Source organism: Oryctolagus cuniculus, chromosome 18, assembly GCF_051225735.1.
Source record: "Oryctolagus cuniculus isolate XC-2025 breed Fujian yellow rabbit chromosome 18, ASM5122573v1, whole genome shotgun sequence".
Lineage (NCBI taxonomy): Eukaryota > Metazoa > Chordata > Mammalia > Lagomorpha > Leporidae > Oryctolagus > Oryctolagus cuniculus.
The window spans coordinates 51833733-51859359 of NC_142884.1; the positions used below are offsets into that span (position 1 = coordinate 51833733).

A 25627-nucleotide genomic window follows, 5' to 3' on the forward strand; every position below is an offset into this window, starting at 1 on the left:
ATTGACCTGCTGGGTGAGATTAACAGCCCTGCCCTGACACTCCTCAGACAGGTGTCAGTAGTATTTCTCTTGAATGCTTTGCGGGCTTTTTAGGGACAGTTTGTTCTCTCTGTAGTATTAAAATAACAGGGGTATCTGGGTTTAAAGCCAATATTTTGGTTTCTTTGGCATCAGTGAGTCATTAAGCTTCACTTTAATTGTTGCAACATAAAAAATAGCTTACTGTCCTCATCAGTAAATAAGCTGCATTACCCTCAATTATAAAAATTCATTTATATTTCTGTCCCACACTATATCCAGTATTGTGCATTCATGTCATCAGAGGAATTCTAAATCGCTACTATGGATTATGTTTACTTTTATATTGGGCTGTGTAGCAAACTAAACATTTAAAATATGATGAAGGGGTGGGCATTCGTCTTGCCCCCTCCACTAGGGTACCTGGTCAGATTCCCACTCTGGCTCCTGATTCCAGCTTCCTGCCAATGCATACCTTGGGAGGCAGCAGCTGATGGTTCAAGTAGTTGGGCCCCTGACACCCACATGGGAGACTTGGATGGAGTTCCCAGCTCCTAGCTTGGGCCAGACACTTTCCTGGCCATTGTGGACATTTGGGGAGTGAACCCACAGATGGGAGCTATCTGTGGGTCTTTCTCTGTCTCTTAAATAAATTCTTAAAAAATATGATAAAGGGAAAACTCTCGTATAACTGCTTCTAACTAGACATCTAACTCTAAAGCTCCCGGCTGGTTTGGCCACTGGGCTATGGATTTGCCTGTCTGGTGTTTCCTAGACTCCTTGTGTCCCAAGCTAAACTCATCCTTTCCTCAAAGCGCCCTTAATCCCATCCTGTGTATCAGTGACATCTCCATCCACCGGGTAAACCAAGCTCAAACTTGAATGTCTGATCCCTCACTATCCTTCACTTCCTGTATCCAGGAATTAATTACCAGGTAGTGTTTACAAACAGCGTTCAAACTGGCTTCCCAACATCCCACCCCACTGCTAGGATTCTCTTCTTAAAGCTCAGATGTATGTTATTTGCTCAAAATCCTCGCACTATTTCTCCCACTTTCTACAGATAACCCAAACTCCTTAGAGCAGTACACAAGACTTTTCACAATCTGGCTGAGCCTGTGACTGTCCCTTGTTTTGATTGTACCCAAGATGAACTGATGGAGGTGTCTGAATGATGACATAGGTGGGTGACAGGGAAAGTTTTATTACTCACAGTTCTCAGAAGAAAGGGGCATGCCCCGCCACACAGGGCCAAATGGGAAGTGCCAGGGTCAGTAGGGGGCAGAGGGAGTGAGCAGGACCCAGTGCCCTTTTCATGGATTCTGTGGGAAAGAATGGGTGGGGCAGGTTGACAATTCACTCAAATATAGTATTGAATCGTTTCAATATCAGTGGGTTCTGGGCCAGAGGAGTGGCCTGTAATTGTCCTGTACTTGACCTTGGGGGGATTTACTGCAGTGATTTAGGGCTGGGGAAATTTTGGCTTGCTATGTCTGTTAGATAAAGAGGTTGGGGATATGGACTTGGATTGGTTTATATGAAAGATATGTTCACAGGTTGATTGCTATGTCTAGGAATTCACTGACTCTGGAGGGACAATTACTGTCTGCTTCCCCAAAGCCCTAAGACAACATAAAATACAGAAAATAGCCCCCAATTGGCAGCAGCCTCTGAGCTGGCATGGGAAGGGCCTAGCCTCTCTGTCCTCAAATTGCGGTAAGAGCAGACTTGCATCCTAGACTCCTGGGCCCTAGTGTCCAAGGAGCTCAGTGTCTGCTGGGGACACAAGTATGGTAAATCAAGTCTCGTAAGGCAGTTTGTAGAAGACGATTTTTATCCAATCATCAACCCAACAACAGGGCATCATTTAGCACCAAGACTGCTTGATACCAAAATGAGCTACACAAATTCCCAATCTGGAATATAGCTGGATGAGAACAATTTTGTACTGTAACCCTAATGTACTGTTAAGAGTCATCTGCAGCTATAATCAGTCAATATCACAAGAGACAGTTGCAACATTAAAGAGTTGGGAGACCTCTAACAGCATTGCTCACTAACATTGAAGTTGCAATGTGAGAAATACGAGTGATCATATCAATGTAAAAAAAGCCATGGAGAGAGATGCTAAGGACTATGCCAACTCCATTCATGCAATTTTTGTAGAGACCAGCTCACACAAAAACTCAATCAACATAAATGAACTCTTTATAGAAATCAGTAAAAGAATTTCATCCACTGACGCCAACCCGCCATCTGGTGGTAAAGCCTTCAGGCTCTGAAAACAGACTTCATAGCGTGAAGCTGATGTTGACTGAGTCTTAGTCTCTCAGACTTGATGCTGAAGTGTCGAAAGTTAACAATGGGCCTTGTTATCCATTTTCTCCTAGCCAATCTTGAGTCTTCAGGCAAGAAGGATTCATGGAAAATGACCAGTTCTGTTCCCTCTTTGAAGACTGTAGCAATGATATTGCATTTTGTAGACTGTTGTTATGCAAAGAATCTCTACACAGGGCCTCCATCATTAGCTTTATCATTTTTTTTTAAGATTTATTTATTTATTTGTGGCCGGCGCCGCGGCTCACTAGGCTAATCCTCCGCCTAGCGGCGCCGGCACACCGGGTTCTAGTCCCGGTCGGGGCGCCGGATTCTGTCCCGGTTGCCCCTCTTCCAGGCCAGCCCTCTGCTGTGGCCAGGGAGTGCAGTGGAGGATGGCCCAGGTGCTTGGGCCCTGCACCCCATGGGAGACCAGGAAAAGCACCTGGATCCTGGCTCCTGCCATCGGATCAGCGCGGTGCGCTGGCCGCAGCACGCCGGCCGCGGCGGCCATTGGAGGGTGAACCAACGGCAAAGGAAGACCTTTCTCTCTGTCTCTCTCTCTCACTGTCCACTCTGCCTGTCAAAAAAAAAAAAAAAAAAAGATTTATTTATTTATTTGAAAGGCAGAGTTAGAGAGAGATCTTCCATCTGCTGGTTCAGTCCCCAAATGGTTGCAATGGCAAAAGCTGGGCCAATCCAAAGCCAGGAGCCAGGAGCTTCTTCCGGGTCTCTCACGTGGGTGCAGGAGCCCAAGCACTTGGGCCATCCTCCACTGCTTTCCCAGGTACATTAGCAGGGAGCTGGATCAGAAGTGGAGCAGCTGGGACTCGAACCAGCACCCATATGGGATGCCTGCACTGCAGGCGGCAGCTTTACTGGCTACACCACAGTGCCAGCCCCCATCATTAGCTTCTGACCTTCCTGAAAAGAAATGTATAATTGTAGGAATGGTAGGATTAGATTGTTGAGTGGTTTTGTAATCAAGATTTTATGCAAAGTCTGTAAAGGGAAAATTGGCACTTTGGTGTTTCTTAAGGGGCAAAAAGAGCTTGTGGGGAGGGGCTAGTGTTGTGGCACATTGTGTTAAGCCTTCACCCATGATGCTGGCATCCCATTTGAGAGTCTGCTTGAGTCTCAGCTGCTCCACTTCTGGTCCAACTCCCTGCTAATGTGCCTGGGAAAGCAGTGGAAGATGGTCCAAGTGCTTGGACCCCTGCCACCCAGGAGTTCCAGGCTCCTGGCTTTCGCCTAGCCCAGTCCCAGCTGTTGTAGCATTTGGGAAGTGAATCATCAGACAGAAGGTCTCTCTATGAAATTCTGCCTTTCAAATAAATAAAATGAATTTATAAAAAAAAAAAAGACCTTGTGGAAATTGTAATTCCTTGGCTTCCCATTACCATTGTTAGAAGGGGTGGTAGTGCTCTGGTGTAGCGGGTAAAGCTGCAATGCTGGCATCCCAAACTGGCACCGCTTCAAGTCCCTGCTGCCCTACTGTCCGGCTCCCGGCTAATCGCCTGGGAAAGCAGTGGAATGCCTGGGCCCCTGCCACCCACGTGGGAGACTCATGTTGAAGAAGAATGTCCATGTGAACGAGCCAGTGAGCAAAGTGAAGTTTATTCAAAGAGAGAGACCTCCTGCCGCAGCAGTCAGGAGGGAGACTCCAAGGGAGGAGTTGCTAAAGAAGCTCGCCAGTGCTCACTCTTTAATACATAAAGTGGCTCTCTCTGGCCCCTTTCTGGAAAATGAGTACAGATTTAACCAATCAGAGGAGGGGCAGAATAACAATCAATCAGAAGGCAAGAATAACAACAATCAGGAAACTAAAAGTGTATGCTAATGAGGCATGCTACCTGAACCAATCAGGGAACTGACGTTAGAGTGTTCTGTTTTGCAGGGGCTGGTGCTGTGGAGCAGCGGGTTAACGCCCTGGCCCAAAGCGCTGGCATCCCATATGGGCATTGGGTCTAGTCCCAGCTCCTCCTCTTCGGATCCAGCTCTCTGCTATGGCCTGGGATAACAGAAGATGGCCCAGGTCCTTGGGCCCCTGCACCCTGAAGAAGCTCCTGGCTCCTGGCTTTGGATCGGCACAAATCCAGCCATTGCAGCCAATTGGAGAGTGAACCAGCAGATGGAAGACCTCTCTCTCTCTTTCTCTGCCTCTCCTCTCTCTGTGTAACTCCGACTTTCAAATACATAAATAAATCTTTAAAAAACAATATTCTATTTTGCAAAGAAGTAAGTAGAGTGCTCAATCCATTAGCAGACTCAGCAACATCTGAAGGTTACATTGTGTATGTCCCCTCAACCTCATGACTCCTCAAGGCTTCGGGAGAGTTACATGTGTTTTTTCTTTCCTTTACAGGGGACCCCTGGAGTCCCTATTGGTTGCAACCATTTTAAGAGTGAATCAGCAGATGGAAGATCTCCTTCTCTGCCCACTCTCTCTGTAACTCTACCTTTCAAATAAATAAAAATAAAATTCAAAAAAAAAAAAAAGAAAGTCCTGATTAAGAGTCATCATTAACTGTAGTTTTATTTATTAACTTTACAAGTTAAAATTCTATTGGAAATTAAGCAAATTTCAACTAAAGAATTTCCTTCTCTCCACATTGTGCCTTTACAGAGTTAAATTAGAATTTTGAGTAAATAAAATTGTAGGACATTTTTAACTTATTAGAAAAATATATTATGGAGAACTTTAAGTTATTTCAAATAAGAAATAAGCTATGATGAATAATTTCTCTGTTAATAATGTTTCAATTAATTTTTTGAAGAATATGAGGGTAAACCTTAACAATTTCAACATTTAAAACTGGGGTTTGGCATATACTTATACCAATGTTAAGAGTCAAAATAAAATAAAAGAGTCTCAAATCTTTTTTTTTTTTTTTTTTTGACAGGCAGAGTGGACAGTGAGAGAGAGAGAGAGACAGAGAGAAAGGTCTTCCTTTGCCGTTGGTTCACCCTCCTATGGCCGCCGCGGCCGGTGCACCGCACAGATCAGATGATAGGAGCCAGGTGCTTCTCCTGGTCTCCCATGGGGTGCAGGGCCCAAGTACTTGGGCCATCCTCCACTGCACTCCCTGGCTACAGCAGAGAGCTGGCCTGGAAGAGGGGCAACCAGGACGGAATCTGGCGCCGCAACCGGGACTAGAACCCTGTGTGCTGGCGCCGCGAGGCGGAGGATTAGCCTAGTGAGCCGCGGTGCCGGCCAAGAGTCTCAAATCTTAATTGCTGTACTTAAAGTATCACTTAGTTACAGTGGACAGAATTTAGCCCTTATACAAGCTTTGAAGCTTACTGTTATGTTTTTATGTCCAGAGATTAAAATTAATTTGCTGACACTAAATAAAATTTTGAATAGGTGAAGAAAAAAAGTGGTGAGGCCAGTGTTGTTGCACAGTGGGTGGAGCCACCGCCTGCAAAGCTAGCATCCCATAAGGGTGCCAGTTTGCATCCTAGCGGCTCCATTTCTGGTCCAGCTCCCTGCTAATGTGCCTGGGAAAGCAGCAGAAGATGGCTCAAATCCTTGGGCCCTGCCGCTACATGGGAGACCTGCATGGAGTTCTAGGCTTCTGGCTTTGGCGTTCCAGTCCTGGCTGTTGTGGCTATTTGGAGAGTGAATCAGTAGACAGACGATCTCCCTCTCTCTTTTCTGTCTGTAACTCTGCCTTTCAAATAAATAAATAAATCTTAATTTAAAAAAAAAGTGGAGCCGGCGCCGTGGCTCAATAGGCTAATCCTCCACCTTGCGGCGCCGGCACACCGGGTTCTAGTCCCGGTTGGGGCGCCGGATTCTGTCCCGGTTGCCCCTCTTCCAGGCCAGCCCTCTGCTGTGGCCAGGGAGTGCAGTGGAGGATGGCCCAGGTGCTTGGGCCCTGCACCCCATGGGAGACCAGGAAAAAGCACCTGGATCCTGGCTCCTGCCATCGGATCAGCGCGGTGCGCCGGCTGCAGCGGCGGCCATTGGAGGGTGAACCAACGGCAAAAGGAAGACCTTTCTCTCTCTGTCTGTCTCTCTCACTGTCCACTCTGCCTGTCAAAAAAAAAAAAAGTGCACATTTTTGGTGCGGAAAACCAAGTATCTGTTGCTTAGCATGTGCGAAATTGAAGTCTAAATTTATGAGATCATTGTTTAAAGGTTATAAATTATGTAAATACATTAATAAATTCAAAGCTTCATTCAACACTACAACACAATACAGAAAATAAAAGCTGTGATTAATACATACCTCCCTTCCCATGCACCCTTTGCTCACAGTCTGAGATGCTCTTTTATACTCAGTAAATTCTGTGGTACATCTCTCAGCCATCTGCCACCCCTCCTAGGCCTGGGTGCATAGTGCCAGGTCGGGTACCACGTGACCACGATCCCTCTTCTGCCCCGCCCCCACCAGCCACTGGACTGTTATGGCACCTGACACAGGCACCCCATCTATAAGGTGGCTGGCAATCTAAGATCAGGGCAGCCCACCTCAAAAAGATAAATATGACCAGCTGAATTTCCTTTTAGGGATTTCAATTAGGAGCCACAAAAGGAGACTGCTGATGAGAAGTTGAGAGGCCCTAAAGTACTGGTGCTCCATCCTCCCCAGCCTCCACCCCACCCCACAATGCCCCCCAATATCACAAACAGTTCCCAATCTACTCCATCATAAATATCTGGAGGGGTCGGCGCTGTGAGGTAGTGGGTAAAGCTGCTGCCTGCAGTGCTGGCATCCCATATGGACGCCGGTTCGAGTCCTGGCTACTCCACTTCCCATCCAGCTCTCTGCTATGGCCTAGGAAAGCAGTAGAAGATGGCCCAAGTCCTTGGGCTCCCGCACCCACGTGGGAGACCCAGAAAAAGCTCCCGGCTTCGGATCAGTGGCAGCTCCAGCCATTATGGCCATCTGGGGAGTGAACCAATGGATGGAAGACCTCTCTCTCTGCCTCTCCTTCTCTCTCTGTGTAACTCTTTCAAGCAAATAATAAATAAATCTTTAAAAAAAATAAATAAAATAAATATCTGGAACTAGCGCTGGAGATACTTTTAATGTTTCTTTCAAATACCAAATTTAACAGAGATGCAACCTGACAGGAACTGTGGTAAAGGGTTAGACATTATTCAGGCCTCGAGTGGGGGGCGCATGATGCCTTTCTTCTGAAGTCCCACCCATGTGTCAGCATCAGGTAGCTTCTAGGGCCCTCCCGCGGCTCTGTAACTTTCCCACACTAAGCTGCAGGCACAGGGAAGGAAACTTCCGGCGGACCGGCGGCCGCTCCCGGGCCCTGGTCGCGCCCGGCCAAGCCGCAGGCTTTATCGATTGCTTCTGCCTGGGCAGCTCTGATCCACTACTTCTGTCTGGCCCGGGACGCGGGAAGTTTCAATCTCCTCAGGCTGCGGTAGTGATCGCCTCAGTCCCTGCCACCCTGTCCGACCTCCTCCTCCTCCTCCTCTCCTCTTCTCTTTACACTCCTGACTCCGGGAGATTCCCCGAGTGGAAGCGGAGAAGCTCAAGTCGCCGCCATGTCCGAAGCATACTTCCCCGTGGAGTCGGGGGCGCTGGGGGCCGAGGAGAACTTTCTGTCCCTGGACGACATCCTGATGTCCCACGAGAAGCTTCCGGTGCGCACAGAGATCCCCATGCCTCGCCTCGGCGTTTTCTTCCAGGACCGGAGCACGGGCGCCGAGAGCGACCACGCCATCCCACAGGTGAGCCGGCGGGGGCGGGGGCGGGGGCGAGGCCGAGGCGGGCGCGCGGGGGTCGCCGGCGGGGCGAGGCCGCCTCCGCACGCGCCGCGGCCCCCGGGCGGGGCGTCCCCCGCGCGCGGAGTCTTCGTTTAGCTTGCGTGGCGCGGCGTCCTCCCGCGCGGATTTCTTGTTGCGAACGGTCACGGTCGTCAGTGTGGTTCGCTCGGCGTCCTCGTGCGGTGACCGCTGTAGGACTGGCGCCGGCCGCGTAGGCTGGGCTCGGGGTTCTGATCACGTTTGCGTTACGGCAGAGCACGCGTGCCCGGGGAACGGTAAATTGCTGGATGCGTTCCCATTTACTGAGAGCTCGTAGGGGGGCAGCTCAAAAAAGTTCGTAGGAAGTGGTCTGTGAAGTTAGACTTAATTTAGGCCCGAAACACTTGGAACTTTGCATTCAAGTCTTCAAAAAGTGTATGGAAAAAAAAAAAAACTTCAAAAAAAAAATCTGCACCTAAATAAATTTATATTTTAAATCCCGTTTTCTATGAACTTTTTTTGCCTTTTTTTTTCTTTTTTAATTTTTAGGACTGACTTATTTATTTGAAAGGCAGAGTTAGAGGGAGAGACAGAGAGAGACCTTTCACCTGCTGGCTCACTCCCCCAGTGGCTGGGGCTGGGCCAAGCTAAAGCCAGGAGCCTGGAACTACATCCAGGCCTTCCACGAGAGTGGCAGGGGCCCAAGTACGTGGGCCATCTGCTGCTGCTGTCTGAGGCTCACTCACAGGGAGCTGGATTGGAAGCGGAGTAGCCAGGACCCGAACCTGCGCTCATATGGGATGCCAGCGTTGCAGGTGGCAGCTTAACTTGGTATGCCACAACACCGGTCCCCAACACCCTTTTTTTAGATGTTACATGCTAGGACCTGAAGCCCAGAGTGAATGGATAACTTGCCCAGGGTTCCACAAGAAGTGGTCAGCTGAGGTTCGACCCAAGGGTAGGACTTCAAATATAAATTTCTCTCAGGGCTATGGCTTGTAATGGTTAGTCTTTCTTTCCTGTTTATGTAAGTTTTGTTTAGAAAGGTGTTTTTGTTTGATCTCCATGTTTCAGGCTAATTTTTATTAAAGTAATGCACACACCGTTTTTTAAAATTTATTTATTTTGTTTGAAGAGTGACAGAAGAGGGACTGTCCATTTACTGTTCAGTCCTCAAATGCCCACCATAGCCAGGGCTGGGCCAGATGGAAACCAGGAGTCTGGAGCTCAATCCAGGTCTCCCACATATGTATTTGGGCCATCATCTACTTCCTCCCAGGAGCATTAGCAGGAAACTGGATCCGAAGTGGAATAGCCAAAATTCTGGACTTAAACTGGCACTCTGAGTGTCCCAAGCAGCAACTTAACCTGCTGTGCCACAACACCTGCCCCAGCTTACACGGTTTTAAAAGTCAGTAGTACCAGGGGCTGGCGCTGAGGTGCAGTAGGTTGACTCCCTGGCCTGAAGCACCAGTGATCCCATTTGGGCACCGGTTCAAGACCCGGCTGCTCCACTTCCCATCCAGCTCTCTGCTGTGGCCTGAGAAAGCAGTAGAAGATGGTCCAAGTCCTTGGGCCCCTACACCCGCCTGGGAGACCCGGAGGAAACTCCTGGCTTCGGATCGGCACAGCCCCAGCCGTTGCAGCCAACTGGGGAGTGACCTCTAAATAAATAAATCTTTAAAAAAAAAAAAGTCAGTAGTACCAGGGCCAGTACTATGGTTCAGTAGGCTAAGCCACCGTCCCAGCTGCTCCTTTTCCCATCCAGCTCTCTGCAAAGGCCTGGGACAGCAGTAGAAGATGGCCCAAGTCCTTGGGTCTCTGTACCCATGTGGGAGACCCAGAAGAAGCTCCTGGCTTCAGATAGGCCTACCTCTGGCTGTTGTGGCCATTTGGGGAGTGAACCAGCAGATGCAAGACCTTTCTCTCTGTCTCTGCCTCTCTCTGTCTGAAATGCTACCTCCCAAATAAATAATAAAAATCTTTAAAAAAAAAAGTCAACAATTTCAGAAGATTTACAACAAAAGATATACTAGGCCCTGCCTTGCTTTCCAGATCCACAGGGCCCATGCCTTTTTAGTGGTGTCATCAAGACACACTAAACACAGTCTGAATCATTTCAGTCTTAGAGAGCTGCCAAAACATACCTTATACCCCAGCATAAGCTCAGTTTAGCCACCCTATTGCACTGGAAAAGATGTGTGTTGTGAAGTCATGGTGTGAGATGAATAATCTAAATATGTAAATTAGGTTGCATTTGTTAGTTTTGTGGAGATCGTCTCCATCCTGGCTGAGTTTCCATTTGCTGCATTTTATTTCTGTCAGGAATATATTAATGTCTCCCACGATGATTATGGATTTGTCTCTTTTTTGACTTCTATTGGTGTAGGTAGACTTTTTATTTATTTTTCTGGTGGATTTAATGACCCTTTTAGCATTGCCAAATGTCCCTCAAGTTTATTTATCATCCATTTACCTTTGTATTAGTTTATTTAGTCATATATTCTATTATTTTTCTGAGTATAAATATTATATAATCATTTTGACAAGTAAGAACGTTCTGTTAGCTATTCTCACGTTACAGGCATAGCATCTTAGAACACTGTGACCCCGTTTTCTCCTTCCTTTTGTGTTACTGTCATGTATTTTAATTTGACACATTTTAAACCCTGTAGTATATTTACCCACTTATTTACTCTCTCCATTGCTTATTTTTAATTCCTATATTTCTGTGTTGCCATCATTTCCATTCTCCTTTTCAAGATTTCTTTACTCTGGTTGGTGAGGGGGGGCACAACAATACAAAAGTTGCACTTTGTAAATTCACATTTATTAAATTAAAAAAAAGATTTATTTACTCTGGTCTTCTGGCAATAAATTATGTTTCTGTATGTGTCAGAAGATCCCAAGATCAACCCCAGGCTTGATAACTGACTAAGAGATCCTAAGGACTTGGCAGATAGTTGTATTCTTGGTTTAAATGTATTACAGTGAAAGGATATGCAGCAGAATCAGCAACAGGAGAGGGGGCATAGGGTGCAGTCAGGAGGAGATATGGCACAAGCTTCTAGGATCATCTCCAGTGGCTCTAACGGGATGCATTTAAATTCTCCAATATTGAATTCTGACCACATGCGGGAAATCGTGTCCACCAGAGAAGTGCACCTAGTATCCAAAGTGTTGCTGGAGAGTGGTCATGTAGGCACTCTGCCAACCATACACCAAACTTCCAGACTCCAAGGAAAGCAGGTATTCAATAACTACATTGTGCAAATAATTTAGGGACAGTAAGACATTCCCATGGATTCTAGAACCCTCCTGAAATCTAAGTATCCAGACACCACCAAGGGCCAACCCTGTCAAGGGCAGGAAACCCTTTCAGACCTGCTGTGTTAACTCTTTCCTGCATACTTTCTGTCTGGAAATGCCTTTATTCCACCTTGCTTTTATTTAATAGTTTTTTTTTTTAATTTATTTAAAAGGCAAAAAATCAGAGATCTTCCATCTGTTGGTTTACTCCCAAATGCCCACAACAGCCAGGGCTGTGTCAGGCCAAAGCCAGGAGCCAATAACTCAATCATGTGGGTGACAGGGATCCAACTACTTTTTTTTGTTTAAGACTTATTTGAAAGAGTTACAGAGAAAAAAAAAGGGGGAAGGGGGAATCTGCCCACACAGACCCAGAGTTTATTTAATTTATTTTTAAGGCTTTTTTTTATATATATAATTTATGTACTTGAAAGGCAGAGTTAGCAAGAGCTTCCATCCGCTGATTCACTCCCCAAATAGCCACAATGGCCGGCGCTGAACGGCCAAAGCCAGGAGTCAGAGTTTCTTCCAGGTCTCCCTTGTGGGTGCAGGGCAAGCATTTGGGCCATCTTCCACTGCTTTCTTAGGCGCCCATATGGGATGCTGGCGTCACAGGCAGCAGCTTTACCAGCTATGCCACTACGCCGGCCCTGGGACCCAACTACTTGAGCCATGACCTGCTGCTTCCCTTGGTGTACGTTAGCAAGATGTTGGAATCGGGAATGGAAGAGCCAGAGCTTGAACTCAGGCAGTCCATTAGGGAATGCAGGCACCCCAAGTGCTGTCTTAATCCCTCTACCAGTCACCTGCACCTCACCTTTCCTTGAAAGGATCTTACCGCTGTGCAACACCAGTTAACTTCTTCCAGCACTTTAGGGGAAAAAAAGTCCCTCTGTTCCCAATGTTTTGGGGCTTTGGTAGTTTCTACTGGGAACTTGGCTTTACCTTTTCCTGGTCTGGTCCTTCTTTATTTTATTTATTTGACAGGCAGAGTGGACAGTGAGAGAGAGAGACAGAAAGGTCTTCCTTTGCTGTTGGTTCACCCTCCAACGGCCGCCGCGGCCAGCGCACTGCGTTGATCCGATGGCAGGAGCCAGGAGCCAGGTGCTTCTCCTGGTCTCCCATGGGGTGCAGAGCCCAAGCACTTGGGCCATCCTCCACTGCACTCCCTGGCCACAGCAGAGAGCTGGCCTGGAAGAGGGCAACTGGGACAGAATCTGGCACCCCGACCAGGACTAGAACCCAGTGTGCCGGCGCCGGAAGGCGGAGGAGTAGCCTAGTGAGCCACGGCGCTGGCCCTGCTCCTTCTTTAAAAACAGTGTGTTACGGCCGGCGCCCCATGGGAGACCAGGAGAAGCACCTGGCTCCTGGCTCCTGCCATCGGATCAGCGTGGTGCGCCGGCCGCAGCGCGCCGGCCATTGGAGGGTGAACCAACGGCAAAGGAAGACCTTTCTCTCTGTCTCTCTCTCTCACTGTCCACTCTGCCTATCAAAAAAATAAATAAATAAAAAATAAAAAAAAATAAAAACTAAAAACAGTGTGTTCCTTACTCCCACTCCACAGCTGCCTTGAAGACTTTTTCTAGATCTTTGGTTCTCAGCTATTTGGGTCAGATGTGCCTAGTTGTGGTTTATTAGTATCTATCCTACTCGTTCATAGTGTTCCTAGAATCTGTGATTTGATATCTTTAATTTTGGAAAATGCATAAATATTTTTTCTAAGTTTTTTTTTTAATTCGTATTATTTGAAAGGTGGAGTTATATATAGAGAGAGAGGTCTTCCATCTGCTGGTTCACTCCCCAAATGGCCACAACAGCCGGGGCTGGGCCTATCCAAAAGCCAGGAACCAGGAGCTTCTTCCGCTTCTCACTTGTGGATGCAGGGGCCCAAGAACTTGGGTCATCTTCCACTGCCTTCCCAGGCCATAGCAGAGAGCTGGGTCGGAAGTAGGGCAGCTGGGACTCGAACTGGTGCCCATATGGGATGCCGACACTGCAAGCAGAAGCTTTACCTGCTATGCCACAGTGCCAGCCCCATAAATATTATTTCTTCGGATAATTCTTTTGCCCCAACTTATGTCTCCTTACCTTCGGGGATTCAAACTATGTACATATTAGGCTCATGCTCCTCTCTGTATTTTATCTCCATGCTTTGGTCTGGATGTTTTCCACTGAATTTTTTTTATAGTTCATGATCGCCTCTTCACGTGTGTTAAATCTGCCATGACTGTTAAACTTTATTTAATCTATTGACCTCTTGGTTCAGCTACTTTGTTTTTCAGTTCTGGAATTTCCATTTGATTTTTTTCCTCTATTTTAAAGTCTGGTGCTAACGGTTCTAATATTTGGTGCCAAGTATTGGGCTTAATTCTCTCCCTTCTTTCTCAGATCTTGCCCTGCACGTCCTGGTTGCTCTGCCAGCTTTGAACTCAATGTTTCTCTCCCCAGTCCTGGGAGGTTTGCCAAAAGCTCTGCCCACACAGCCTAGAGCTGTTCCCACCTTTGCAACAGTTCTCCCATGTGAATGTTTTATGTCTTTGCTGCTTTCTTTTATCCAGTTATGTTTGCTTTTGTGGGGTTTGTTTTGTTTTGATCACCTCATTCCTGTTTTCCAACATTTACCTTTCCTGTTACCTCTAAAAGTAAAGAATGGGATGGGGAGGGGCTACCTGAGCTCCGGCTTTCTGTTTTTCCTTCTGTTCCCTGGTATCAAGTGTGTGCGGAATAGATATTGAACAAAGACAGTGGAAATGCTTGCCTCTGCAATGTCTGTGATTAGACACAACTTATATTTGTTAGGAAACTTTCCCTTGGCCTACATTATTTTGCTCCACCATATTTTTGTGGTTTATATTCATATTTTCTTTCCATTCCATCATGACATAGACTCTCAGCCCACACAGCTTATTTCCTCAAGTCACAGCCAGGTCTTCTGCCTCTGCCGGTGTCTCCCCCAAAGAGAGCAGGCTGTATTGCTGGAGCCAGGGGTCTTTCCTTGTTTCTCTGTTTTTCAAGTCTACCTTCTCGTTTGGTGCAGGGCTCAAAGCTTGAGCTGCCCCTGTGGCTGGCAAAGGGGCTCTTTGACAACAAGCGGCGGGTCCTTTCTGCGGAGCTTCCCAAGCTCTACCAGCAGGGCTGGAGGACAGTGTTCAGCGCCGATGCCAACGTGGTGGACCTGCACAAAATGGGCCCGCATTTCTATGGCTTTGGCTCCCAGCTCCTGCACTTTGACAGCCCAGAGAATGCAGATATCTCCCAGTGTCTGCTACAGGTGAGTACTGCCTGTGAAAACCTAGGGCATGGCACGTGTCTCAGGAGCTGCCTGTGGTGGCCATCAGATGTGGCTTACACAGGTAAGTGTGTGATTTGTAAACTCAATGTGTTGGGGCTGGTGCTGTGGCGTAGCGGCTAAAGCCACTGCCTGCAGTGCCGGCATCCCATATGGGCATTGGTTCGAGTCCCAGCTGCTCCAATATAGCTCTCTGCTATGGCCTGGGAAAGCAGTAGAAGATGGCCCAAGTCCTTGGGCCCCTGCACCCATGTGGAAGACCTGGAAGAAGCTCCTGGCTCTGAACTTCGGGTCAACGCAGCTCTGGCTGTTACAGTCATTTGGAGAGTAAACCAGTGGATGGAAGACTTCTCTCTCTGCCTCTACTTCTCTGTAACTCTGCCTTTCAAATAAATAATCTATAAAAAACAAACAAACAAACAATTATAGGCCAGCCTGCAGTTACACTATGTCTGCTGGTTGTGTAGTTTTAAAAATGTTTTTATTTATTTTAAAGGCAGAGAGACAGAGACTGCCTGTCTACTAGTTTATTCTCCAAATGCCCACAGTAGCCAGGGCTGGGTCTGACCAAAGCCAGAAACTGGGAACTCCATCTGCATCTCCCACATGGATGGCAGGGACCCAAGAATTTGAGTCATCACCAGGGTGTGCTTTCCCAGGAAGCTCGAATCAGGAACAGAAGCAGCGCTGCAGTATGGGACGCAGGGGTTGTAAGCAGCATCTTGACTGCTACGCCGCTCCCTTGTGTTTTTTCAGTATGACTTGTCTGCTGCTGTTCTTGTTTGCTTGCTAAGAGTTGGGACCGGCAGGAAGTCCAGGAAATGAGACCAGGGTGATGGTGGCCTGGAGGTAACCGAGATACACGTCTCAGCCTAGTCCCAGGCCTGCTCTGGGGGTTCCTGTTGGAAACGCATGAGTTCTTTGATGATTTGTTCCCTTTCCTTGTTCTGAAATTAAGACCTGGCTCTGCCTAGAACTAGTTGTGTACCTTGATCGTGCTGCACGACTTCTAGGCTCCGTGCACCCTTAAGATGGAGATGTGGTCTACCACGTACTAGTACTGTTCCTAATGTAGATAGTAGAGAAAAATGGTGCTCTGTTCAGAAAAAGAAGTCAGTGCGTAGAATTTAGGCATAATTATACATTAGGACTCAAGATTATAAAACTCTTGAATAGAAAGCAAAAACTGGGGCCGGTGCTGTGGCGCAATGGGTTAAAGCCCTGGCATGAAGCGCCAGCATCCCATATGGGCGCCAGTTCTAGTCCTGGCTGTTCCTCTTCTGATCCAGCTCTCTGCTATGGCCTGGGAAAGCATTAGTAGATGGCCCACGTCCTTGGGCCCCTTCATCCATGTGGGAGACCTGGAGGAAGCTCCTGGCTCCTGGCTTTGGATCAGCACAGCTCTGGCTGTTGCAGCCATCTGGGGAGTAAACCAGCGGATGGAAGACCTCTCTCTCTGTCTCTACCTCTCTCTGTAACTCTGTCCTTCAGATAAATAAAATAAATCTTAAAAAAAAAAAAAAAAAGCAAAAAAAACAGGAAAATCTATTTGTCATACAGTGCCCTCAGAGTATTTCTTGAATTGGAGCTCTGCCCCCTTTTTCGTGCATTGTGTCTTTTCTTTTTCCTTCACTGCTCTGAAGTGCTTCTGATTAGCTGCTTATGGAGAAGGTGACTTCGCCATGAGACAGTGGAGGAAACAAGCAGGGCTCAAGGCTTCTGCTCAGCCGTAGTCTGTCCTGCACAGCACCCGTAGGTCGTAGGTATCTCCATCCCACTCACAGACTGAGAAAGATGAAAAGTGCATTTAATTGACTCAGGTGTGTTTGTGTGTGATCTCCATACATCATGGCCTTAGTGACTAATGACACTGAGGGGTAATGCTTTTTGAGGAGTTTGCTGTGTGCTAGGTGCTTTACACGTGAACTTCACTGGTTGTCCTAACAACCTATTGGGTTTTCATAGTAGACCATTTCACCTACAAGGGAATCTAGGCATGACAGTGAGCAGTAACTTACTTGAGTGGCAGAGGCCTCTTGGGTATCCTTTTGTTCAAGTCACAGCATTCAGATGTTCTGTGATAAACATGGGTTGGCTGTATGAGATGCGAGATCACTCTTGATGTCTCTTCCTCCTTTCTCCTTCAGACATTCATTGGACGCTTTCGCCGCATCATGGACTCCTCCCAGAATGCTTACAACGAAGACACTTCAACCCTGGTAGCCAGGCTAGATGAGTTGGAGAGGGGCTTATTTCAGACGGGGCAGAAAGGACTGAATGACTTCCAGTGTTGGGAGAAGGGGCAGGCTTCTCAAATCACGGCTTCTAGCCTTGTTCAGAATTACAAGAAGAGAAAATTCACCGACATGGAGAGCTGAAGGCCAGAAGGACAGAGTCGCTCCTTGGAGGCACAGCCCCTGCTTCCTGCGGTGTGTTCTTGGAAAGAGCTGGTTGACCTTGTACAGGAGCAGAATTGGGTCCCATCTCACGGGCTTGCTTCCTGCAACAGTCTAAGGTGGGGCCTGCTAGACGAGGTACTTGGCCCTTAAGTCTCTGGATGCTCCCACTCTGCTCACCCAAGAAGCTGCAGCTAAGGAGAATCAGTCTTCCTTGAACAGGTCATGGACATACCTCACAGCCAAGTTGGAACTGGATGCCTTGTGCCTGGGAATTTGGACAGCCTCATTTGTCCGGCTTCACCAGCTACAGAGAGCAGATGCGAACTGGGCCATCTCTGGAGCCTGTCTGCCTCCTCTTATGGTTGCACAGGGGACAGCATCCCCACAATGCTGGTCCAACTTGTAAATACCTTTTGCCGCCCGCGGGGAAAGACCCCAATTTCCGTAAGGCAAAAGCCGATGAATGGCGTGGCTTTCACTAAAGACAGCAGGTAGCTTTGGTCCTGTGCAACCAGGGATTCAGAAATTGGAATTCACACAACTCTGCACTCAGCCTGGAGGAGCTGTGGTTCAGCTGAGCTCGCTTTTGTCTCTGACATCGTCGGAGCACCCGCACATTTAGTCCATTCTCTGTCGAGAAAGGCTGTCAGGGAGCCGCTTGCAGTTGCAAAGTAGTCATTAAAGGGTGTTAACCAGCCCTCCTCACATCTGCAAACCAAGACGTGAGGGCTGCCGGCTGGGAAGAGCCCTGCTGGAGACACTTAGCGTGGCAGGTGTAAGTGGGCCAGAGCCTTGCTGCTTTTCTGCTCCTCAGTAGACTTGGCAGCATTATTGCATAGAGGATCCCTGGCCTGTCACTGGGGCTGTGTGGAAGCCAGCGCCAGCCAGCGCCAAACTCTTCCCTTTGTTGTTGAAAATTGTAGTGGGATTTAGGACTCCAGATTGTGCAGATGTCTTGATGCCAACTTAGAATGACATACATGCTTTTAAAGTGCTGTTTTAAAGTTGGAATTGGTGTTTTTATAATTTGATTTTAGTGTTAAATAAACGATGGGCTTTGCCTTGAAGACATTCTGGCCAAGTGCTATTTCTGTGACGCTGCCGCTGCAAGTGATCACAGGGCTGTCGGAATGTTGTCTTTGACCGTGTTTGACACAAGTGCCCAAATAAACTTGTGTTTCGGTGACTGCGGGTTTGTTTTACATTACGCAAAAATACGAGGCCCGGGGCTCTGAAGGAGCCAGGGTGAGAATTCCATGACCGCCATAGCATGTATACATAGCCAGGGCCCCAGAAATGATTCACAGAGGAAGAGGAACTTGTTTAACTTTTGATACCATCTTTTTCCATTTAGTTTTATTTATTTGAGGTGGGGGAGAGAGATCTGGCACCTGCTGGTTGGCTCCCCAGAAGCCTACAACATCCAGGGCTTGACCAGGCCCAGGTCGGGAGGCTGGCACTCAATCCATGTCTTTTGTGGGTGTCAGAGGCCGCGTACTTGGACTGCTTCCTGCTGCCTCCCACAGTCTGCACTACCGTGAAGCCAGGGTGGATGTGTGGCACAGTGGTTAAGATGCTGCTTAGGATTCTCCATCCCTTATCAGAGAGCATAGTTTCAGGTCCTGGTGCATCTCTGATTTCAGCTTCAATCCTGAGACTGCTGCCTCTTATTTTCTTTTATTTAAAAAAGAAAATTCCTCAGGAGTCACAGGCCAGGAATATGGGCGCGTGTATGTGCTGTACGTATTCCTTGTTTTAAATTTGGAACAGATGCTATCACACGAAGTTTTGGAATCGGTTTTCCATGGCACATCTGCCTTCAAGCCTGTGAGACCACCCTGCCCCTACCTCCCAGCCCAGATGAGCCTTTGGATCACCGCAGTCCGGCACTGCAGTGACAACAGACAACACATTGGAAGGTTGTCACCACCTTGTGGTGTCATAGCCATCTTCGTTTGTGTAAGTGGACGCGTGGCTGCGATGCTCACACAACCACGAGATCACCTAATGCCCGTTGCATCCTCATCCTTAAGCCATGTGTGCCTGTACTCGCCCTTCAAAGAGGTGAATTGTAAAAATAATCGACTTAAATACCAAGTTTCTTTTAAAATTGAGAGAAATAAAGTAATGGGTGTCCTGTCCCCTGGAGGGCTCTGTGGCCTTAATTATAGACCAAGGACCTCACTGGGGGCAGCTGTTTAGCCTGGCAGTTATGGTGTAGGTTGGACGCCTACATGCCATATGGGAGTTTCTTGAGTTGGACACCCAGCTCTGGCTCCTGGCTCCTGGCTCCTGGCTCCTGGCTCCTGGCTCCTGATCAGCTTCCCACCAGTGCAGATGCTGGGAGATGGTGGTGATGGCTGCAGTGGTTGGGTTCCTATCTACATTAAGTTTGAGCTGAGTTCCTTTCCAGCTTCATCCCTGGCCCAGCCCTAGCTATTGCAGGCATGTAGAGAGTGAACCAGTGGATGGGAACTCTCGGCCTCTCAAATTCGTGGGTTTTTTTTTTTGTTTTTTTTTTTGTTTGTTTGTTTTTTTAAGACCTCATTGTCTGCAGATTTCTCCCAGGGACAGTCTGGGCTGCCTGGAGGAGTAGGGCTCTAGAGGGAGAAATGTTCGCTTTTCACCCCAAGTCTTCATTTTCCCCCTGTTACTTGCATCTGACAGGAAAAGGCCTCTTTGATTTTACTTAAGACAGCATTTTATCTCTGATAGCAGTAAATTCATTTGTCCCCACTTCCCTCTTCTAGCACATTCTAGCCAATTTTCTTTGTGTCTGAGTTTACACACTTGATCCACCAATATCACCATTGTCAGCACCCCTCTCAGAGCAATGCCTGGGGATGGCCAGTGCTTCACATTCCTGAGGGAGCCCACACTTGCTGATCCCAAAAACAAAACCAGAACCCGACATTTTCTGCTCCCGTTTTCCCCTGGAGAGAGAAATCTGTTTGATGCCCAACTAAAATTCTTCCCTAAGGATAGTTTCTGAGGACACAGAAGAGCACTCTGCAGAGGAGTGGGGTTTTAAGTGCAGCGAGGGAGGCACGTGACAGGGGGAAGGTGTGATTGATTGATTGAAGGAAACTCAAAGAGTTGGGGGCCAACACTGGTATAGCAGGTAAAGCTGCTGCCTGCAGTGACAGCATCCCATAGGGGCGCCAGTTCAAGTCCCAGCTGCTCCATTTCTGATCCAGCTCTCTGCTATGGCCTGGGAAAGCAGTAAAGATGGCCCAAGTCCTTGGGTGCCTGCACCTGTGTGGGAGACCCAGAAGAAGCTCTTGGCTTCAGGTCGGCGCATCTCTGGCCATTGTGACCAATTGGGGAGTGAACCAGCAGATGGAACACCTTTCTCTCTCTCCCTCTCTCCCTCCCTCCCTCCCTCCGCCTCTCTGTAACTCTGCCTTTCAAATAAATCTCAAAACAAAACAAAACCCACATGGTGGAGTTTTGGGGGAGGGGGGAGGCAAGCTAACAATGCTTGTTCCCAGGGAGTAGCCTTGTCTTAATGGGACCAAGAGGGCCTGGCATTCAGCTATCCTTGTCCAGGGGCAAAACATTTTCAAAACGGTTTGGGAGGACACTGTCACTTGCTATTCACTCTTACCTCTTCACCCAATGTCCCAGGAAACCCGTATCCAGGTTTGAAAAGAACAAGTGCCCCTTTTCTGGTTGCTGAGCAGCCCAGCAAGTATTTCCTCAGGTTTGAAGCCAAGTTCAGAACCCTGTGGACCTCCCAGAGGCTGCTGTTTGACTGAATTCTAGATCATTTCAGAGATGTCTATGGGCCTGTAAGGGCCAGCAGTGAAAACCAACTTCTCCCATTTTGGAGACATTTTTAAAAGAAATCAATACAAACTTCAAAATAAAATAAAAGTTGTATTTATGTTACAGAAACCTGGGGTGGGAAAACTCCATTCAAACAGGCACCAGAAGTGGTGGAGGATCGAAAGCAGTTTAGTAATGCCAGCAGGCCAGCTGGAATCATTTCCTGAGAACTGACGGTCAGTTCATCAGCCTCATACCTTAATCCCTACAGCACTGGTGGGTTTACATTGCAGCCTACGTGACTTAGGGCCACACTTCCAATGGTTGGTGGGTCTGGTACGCTTATAAAAGAGATGCCCGGGGCAGATTTATAGGACAGATTTATGACTGGAGTTACAGAAACAGAGCTTAGGGCATCTCCCCTCCCCCAGACAAGTTAACCACGCACAGCTGCCTCAGAGATAATTGGCAGCCACTTTCCAAGGTTAGTGTCCGGGTCCGCTTTCCCTCCTTAGTCTCTGGTTGCGGCCGTGTTTCCTCTGAGATCACTGTTAATTTTAAAAGACTTTTCTGCCCCTTCAAATGAAACAGAGACCATGGAAAACCAATGTCATGAGTGATTGTGTGAGTGCCTGTGAGCTGAGAGAAATGGAGGAGAATGGATCACTTTGCTTAATTTTAGCTCAAGCGTACCCTCCTCCTGCTGTGTGAACTTTGCAGCTTTCCCTGAATTTTCTGTTAACTTTTTAATATTTTATTTATTTATTTAAGATTTTATTTATTTATTTGAGAGGTAGAGTTGCAAACAGTGAGAGGAAGAGACAGACAGAAAGGTCTTCCATCTACTGGTTCACTGCCCAAATGGCCACAACCAGGAGCCAGGAGCTTCTTCCAGGTCTCCCCATGAGTGCAGGAGCCCAAGGACTTGGGCCACCTTCTACTGCTTTCCCAGGCCATAGCAGAGAGCTGGATTGGAAGAGGAGCAGCCGGGACTAGAACCAGCACCTATATGGGATATCGGTGCTGCAGGGGGAGGATTAGCCCACTGCGCCACAGCGCTGGCCCCTTCTGTTAACTTTCAACCATGCAGCTATGATTCTTTTTGATCACTGTATAATATTCTATTGTGGGGACAGCCCACACCTTCTGTAAGCATCTCTTACATCTCCTAGATATTTGATTTGTTTCTTAGCTTTTTTGTTTTCTACTATGAAACGTTGTCACTGCACTTTTTTTTTTTTTTTAAAGATTTATTTATTTGAAAGGCAGAGTTACAGAGAGGGAGGGGGGCCCTGTGCACATTTTATATGCATGCTCTGGGTGTGTAACTAAGAGAGACCGATGGCTTCTGGGTCTCTGGGTTCTCGACTTCATAAACATGTACCACATCCTCTCGCCTTATCCTCCCATGAATAGCCATGCAAATGTCCATTATGGGGATTCCAAGTTTTTGGCCAATTTAATGGATTTTAAAAATGCTGTGGCTGTGATTTGCATTTGTGCATGCACTCACTGCCCACTCATTTTCTCTTGTGGAATGCCTGTTGGTGTGTTTTGCCCGGTTTTCTAGTTGGTTGTTTCTTGTCTCATTGATTGACAGGAGTTCTTTATATGGTCTGGACTGGAATCTTCCATCAGTTATCTGTTGCAAACATCTAGTTTGTAGCTTATCTTTTTTTTTTTTTTTTTTTTTTTTACAGGCAGAGTGGACAGTGAGAGAGAGACAGAGAAAGGTCTTCCTTTTGCCGTTGGTTCACCCTCCAATGGCCGCCGCGGCCGGCGCACCACGCTGATCCGATGGCAGGAGCCAGGTACTTATCCTGGTCTCCCATGGGGTGCAGGGCCCAAGCACTTGGGCCATCCTCCACTGCACTCCCTGGCCACAGCAGAGAGCTGGCCTGGAAGAGGGGCAACCGGGACAGAATCTGGAGCCCCGACCTGGACTAGAACCCGGTGTGCCGGCGCCGCAAGGCGGAGGATTAGCCTAGTGAGCCGCGGCACCGGCCGTGTAGCTTATCTTTTAATTCTTCTTGGTAGTATCTTTTGATGAATAGAAAAGTTCTTTATGTATCTTTTTTTAAAAGGACAAAAAATAGGCACAAAGAGATAATGTGACTTTCTCAATATGTGAGTGCTTATAATAGCTATTGCAGATAATGGGTCTATGCCATTATCTCACAACCTTTGCAGCAACACTGAGAGATAGATTACTATTAACCCCAGTTGAGAGAGACAGGTAACTGTCCAAGGTCCCACAGCAAGCAGGGCTGGCACCCAGCTTGGACTGGTTCTGAAGGTCAAATTCCCATGTGCCGTGCCATGCAGTTAGCAGCTGAGCCAGGCCAGGGCAGGCCTCTTCCCTCAACACCACCGGGCATCTCGCTTCGGTTCTGCAAGAATCCCAGGCCATCACTCCTCGGCGTCTGCTCTGGAAAAATTGGCCCCAGCTCTGCCTGTATCATAGACCTATTATCTGCAATATAAATAGGACCCTGCTCTTGTCATCAGCTGTGCGCGCTCATTCCTGCGATTGCAGGTTGTTATTTCTGAGAAGTCACTCTTCGTGGCGTTCTGTCCCGGGCCCTTGGCCTGTGAGACCCGGTATCTCAATTGGCAGAACACCGTGCAGTCGTCTGGGCTGGGTGACACAGGTCCAGTCTGCAACTCTAGCTGGTGCAAAACCTCCCTGCCTCCCTCTGCCTCCACCCCCTTGCTCAAACCCAAATGAGGGATGGTGGAGGCTCAGCCTGGAGCAAGGCGGGGTCCGGAAGAAGAGCCTGCATGGTTCCCTGCAGGCCAGGGTGGGCCGCTTGCTGGCCTCTTTCCTGGATTTCACCTGAAACTAACCACGTTCATTCATGTGGCCCTTGGGCCTCCCATGAGGGCCTGCCCTGTACCAGTGATGGGTGTGGGGTCTGCAGTGGGGAGGGGCAACGCAGTGAGTTCCAACAAGTGTCAAGGGAACGAGAGCACAGGTGAAGGGGTGCCACTGTACAAGGTGAGTCCAGGGAAGTCTCTGGATGCACAGCCCAGGGAAGGATGTCACTCTAGGCAGTGAGGGTGGCACATGCCAAGGTCCTGGGGCAGGAAAGGTGAGCAGTACATGGCTTAGCCTGTTCTGAGGAATGCAAACAGGCCTGGGCAGCAGGAGTGTGGAAGAGAATGGCAGGTGAGAAAGAGGGAAGAAGCAGGGACCAGATTCTCCGGGAGCTAAGTAGGACAAACCCAGCACAGTCGATAGCCAGGGATGGCGGGGCTTGGAGGGGACATTATGAAATCACTACAAGCTTGGTGACCCTACAAATTATGTTGAGAGCTGGTGGCAGGGCCACCCGTGTCAAGGTGTGTGAGGGAGGGGCCCCAGAAGCCTACAGCAGTAGCTCTCAAGGGTGGTCCCTGGGCTGGCAGCACCACCCTCTGTTAGAACTACCAATGCTGCTGTCCCACCCCAGAGCACAAAGCTCAGAGTGTGGCACAAAGTAGACACTCCCTTAAAGGCCACTGAATTCAAGCTGTTGGTCCCAGAATGTGGTACACAGCGGTGGGGAAAGAGGACAGAGCCAGGCTCACGTGGGTCGAGCGGGTTTCAAGGTGCAAAGACGGGCTCTCTACAGCTCTGCCAAGCGCCCCTCACCCCACCCCCCAGGTGTGAAAGGAATTAACATTCCCTGCAGCAGGTTAGAAGCCTTCCAACTGGCTCCCGCTTAGAAAAGCACACAGAAAAAGAAAGAGGAGGGAAAATAGGTTCTGTTCTGCATTTAGCTCAAGACCAGCTGCAGAGGATGATACCAAGTTAACTGCGAAGAAAACCCACCGTGGGGCCTCTTCTCCCAGGGTCCCTTGGAAAAGAAAGTTCTCCCAGCTCACAGCACAGCGGGTGCCCCCAGAACTTGCACATTTTAATTGCTCTGATAAAAACAAGTTAATGGGGTTTTAATAAAAACAGAACCCAAATAGGCGGTGAGGTCCAGATTTCAGGGCAACCAGAGGTGCTGCCAGAGGTTCAGTTCCACAGGTGTCAGTGGGACGCTGCTGGGACTCACATCAGGGAAATGAGTGATGGATTTGCCTGGTCCCCCTCCCCTGCAATCACTGGGCAGTGGGGGGGAGGGGCGTCCTGAAGGCCCTGCCCCCTCCAGCCCCAGTCCAGTGACTGCTCCTCGAGCCAGTTCCCATCTGCACGTCAAGAAGGCGTTGGTTTTTAGCTCAGAGTGGTCTCAGGCAAGGTCGTTTAGTAATTAGGGGCCCAGGAACTGGGCTGAGAGCAACTGGGATCAAACCCCAGCTTGGACTTTTTAAGAGTTGCCTGACCCGGCGTGAGCTGCTCACCTGTGTGCCTTGCGGCCCTCATCTGTGAACTGGGAATCCTAATCATACATGGAGGGCTTTGAGGAGCACTGAGTGTCATAGGGAAAGCTGGGATACTTCCCATACTGGAAGCAGGGATCCATGCAAGGTAAGCCGTAGGGGAATGACACGGAAAAAACTGAAGATTTCAGATAGTGGGGCCAGAACCAGGCTGAGGTATGGAGAGACTGGGGCAGGAGGGGTGGACACCCCTTCAACAGGGCCCTCGGGAGGGCTGGGGGCACGTACCAGGGAGGTCGGCAGCGTTCAGGCAGGGGGCAGGGAGTGCAGGGCCTTGAGTGCCAAGGCCAGTGGGGGCAGGAAGGAAGTCACACAAAAGGAGAAGGAGGTGAGTGAGCAAGGGCTGGATCAAGGAAGGGTCTGGAGATTCTGTCAAGTGCGCTGCCGTAAAAGCAGTGGGGAACAGGGGAGTGACGCCATCTGTAACCCGGGAATCAGGGCCAGAGA

The 25627-nt window shown here is 48.5% G+C and overlaps 1 protein-coding gene and 1 pseudogene across 2 annotated transcripts; both read left to right on the plus strand.

Moving 5' to 3' along the window:
* Positions 1 to 1251: 1251 nt before the first annotated feature.
* Positions 1252 to 2300, plus strand: LOC127491402 (ras-related protein Rab-22A pseudogene; annotated as a pseudogene).
* A 5215-nt stretch (positions 2301 to 7515) lies between these two features.
* GINS3 (GINS complex subunit 3) lies at positions 7516 to 18115 on the plus strand. Of its 2 annotated transcripts, XM_008257362.5 has the most exons (3): positions 7524 to 8032; positions 14394 to 14627; positions 16793 to 18115. In XM_008257362.5, exons 1-3 carry the CDS (start codon positions 7847 to 7849, stop codon positions 17021 to 17023), a joined length of 651 nt encoding a protein of 216 aa, XP_008255584.1. In that variant the 5' UTR covers positions 7524 to 7846; the 3' UTR covers positions 17024 to 18115. The 2 variants fall into 2 exon arrangements, with proteins under 2 accessions (XP_051702793.1, XP_008255584.1); XM_051846833.3 differs by lacking the exon at positions 14394 to 14627 and having other exon boundaries at positions 7516 to 8032.
* Positions 18116 to 25627: the final 7512 nt, after the last annotated feature.

Coding starts and splice junctions, on each gene's coding strand:
- GINS3 (XM_008257362.5), top strand. CDS start 7,847: ATGTCCGAAGCATACTTCCCCGTGGAGTCGGGGGCGCTGGGGGCCGAG. Junction 8,033..14,393: donor GCGACCACGCCATCCCACAG/GTGAGCCGGCGG, acceptor CGTTTGGTGCAG/GGCTCAAAGCTTGAGCTGCC. Junction 14,628..16,792: donor TCTCCCAGTGTCTGCTACAG/GTGAGTACTGCC, acceptor TTTCTCCTTCAG/ACATTCATTGGACGCTTTCG.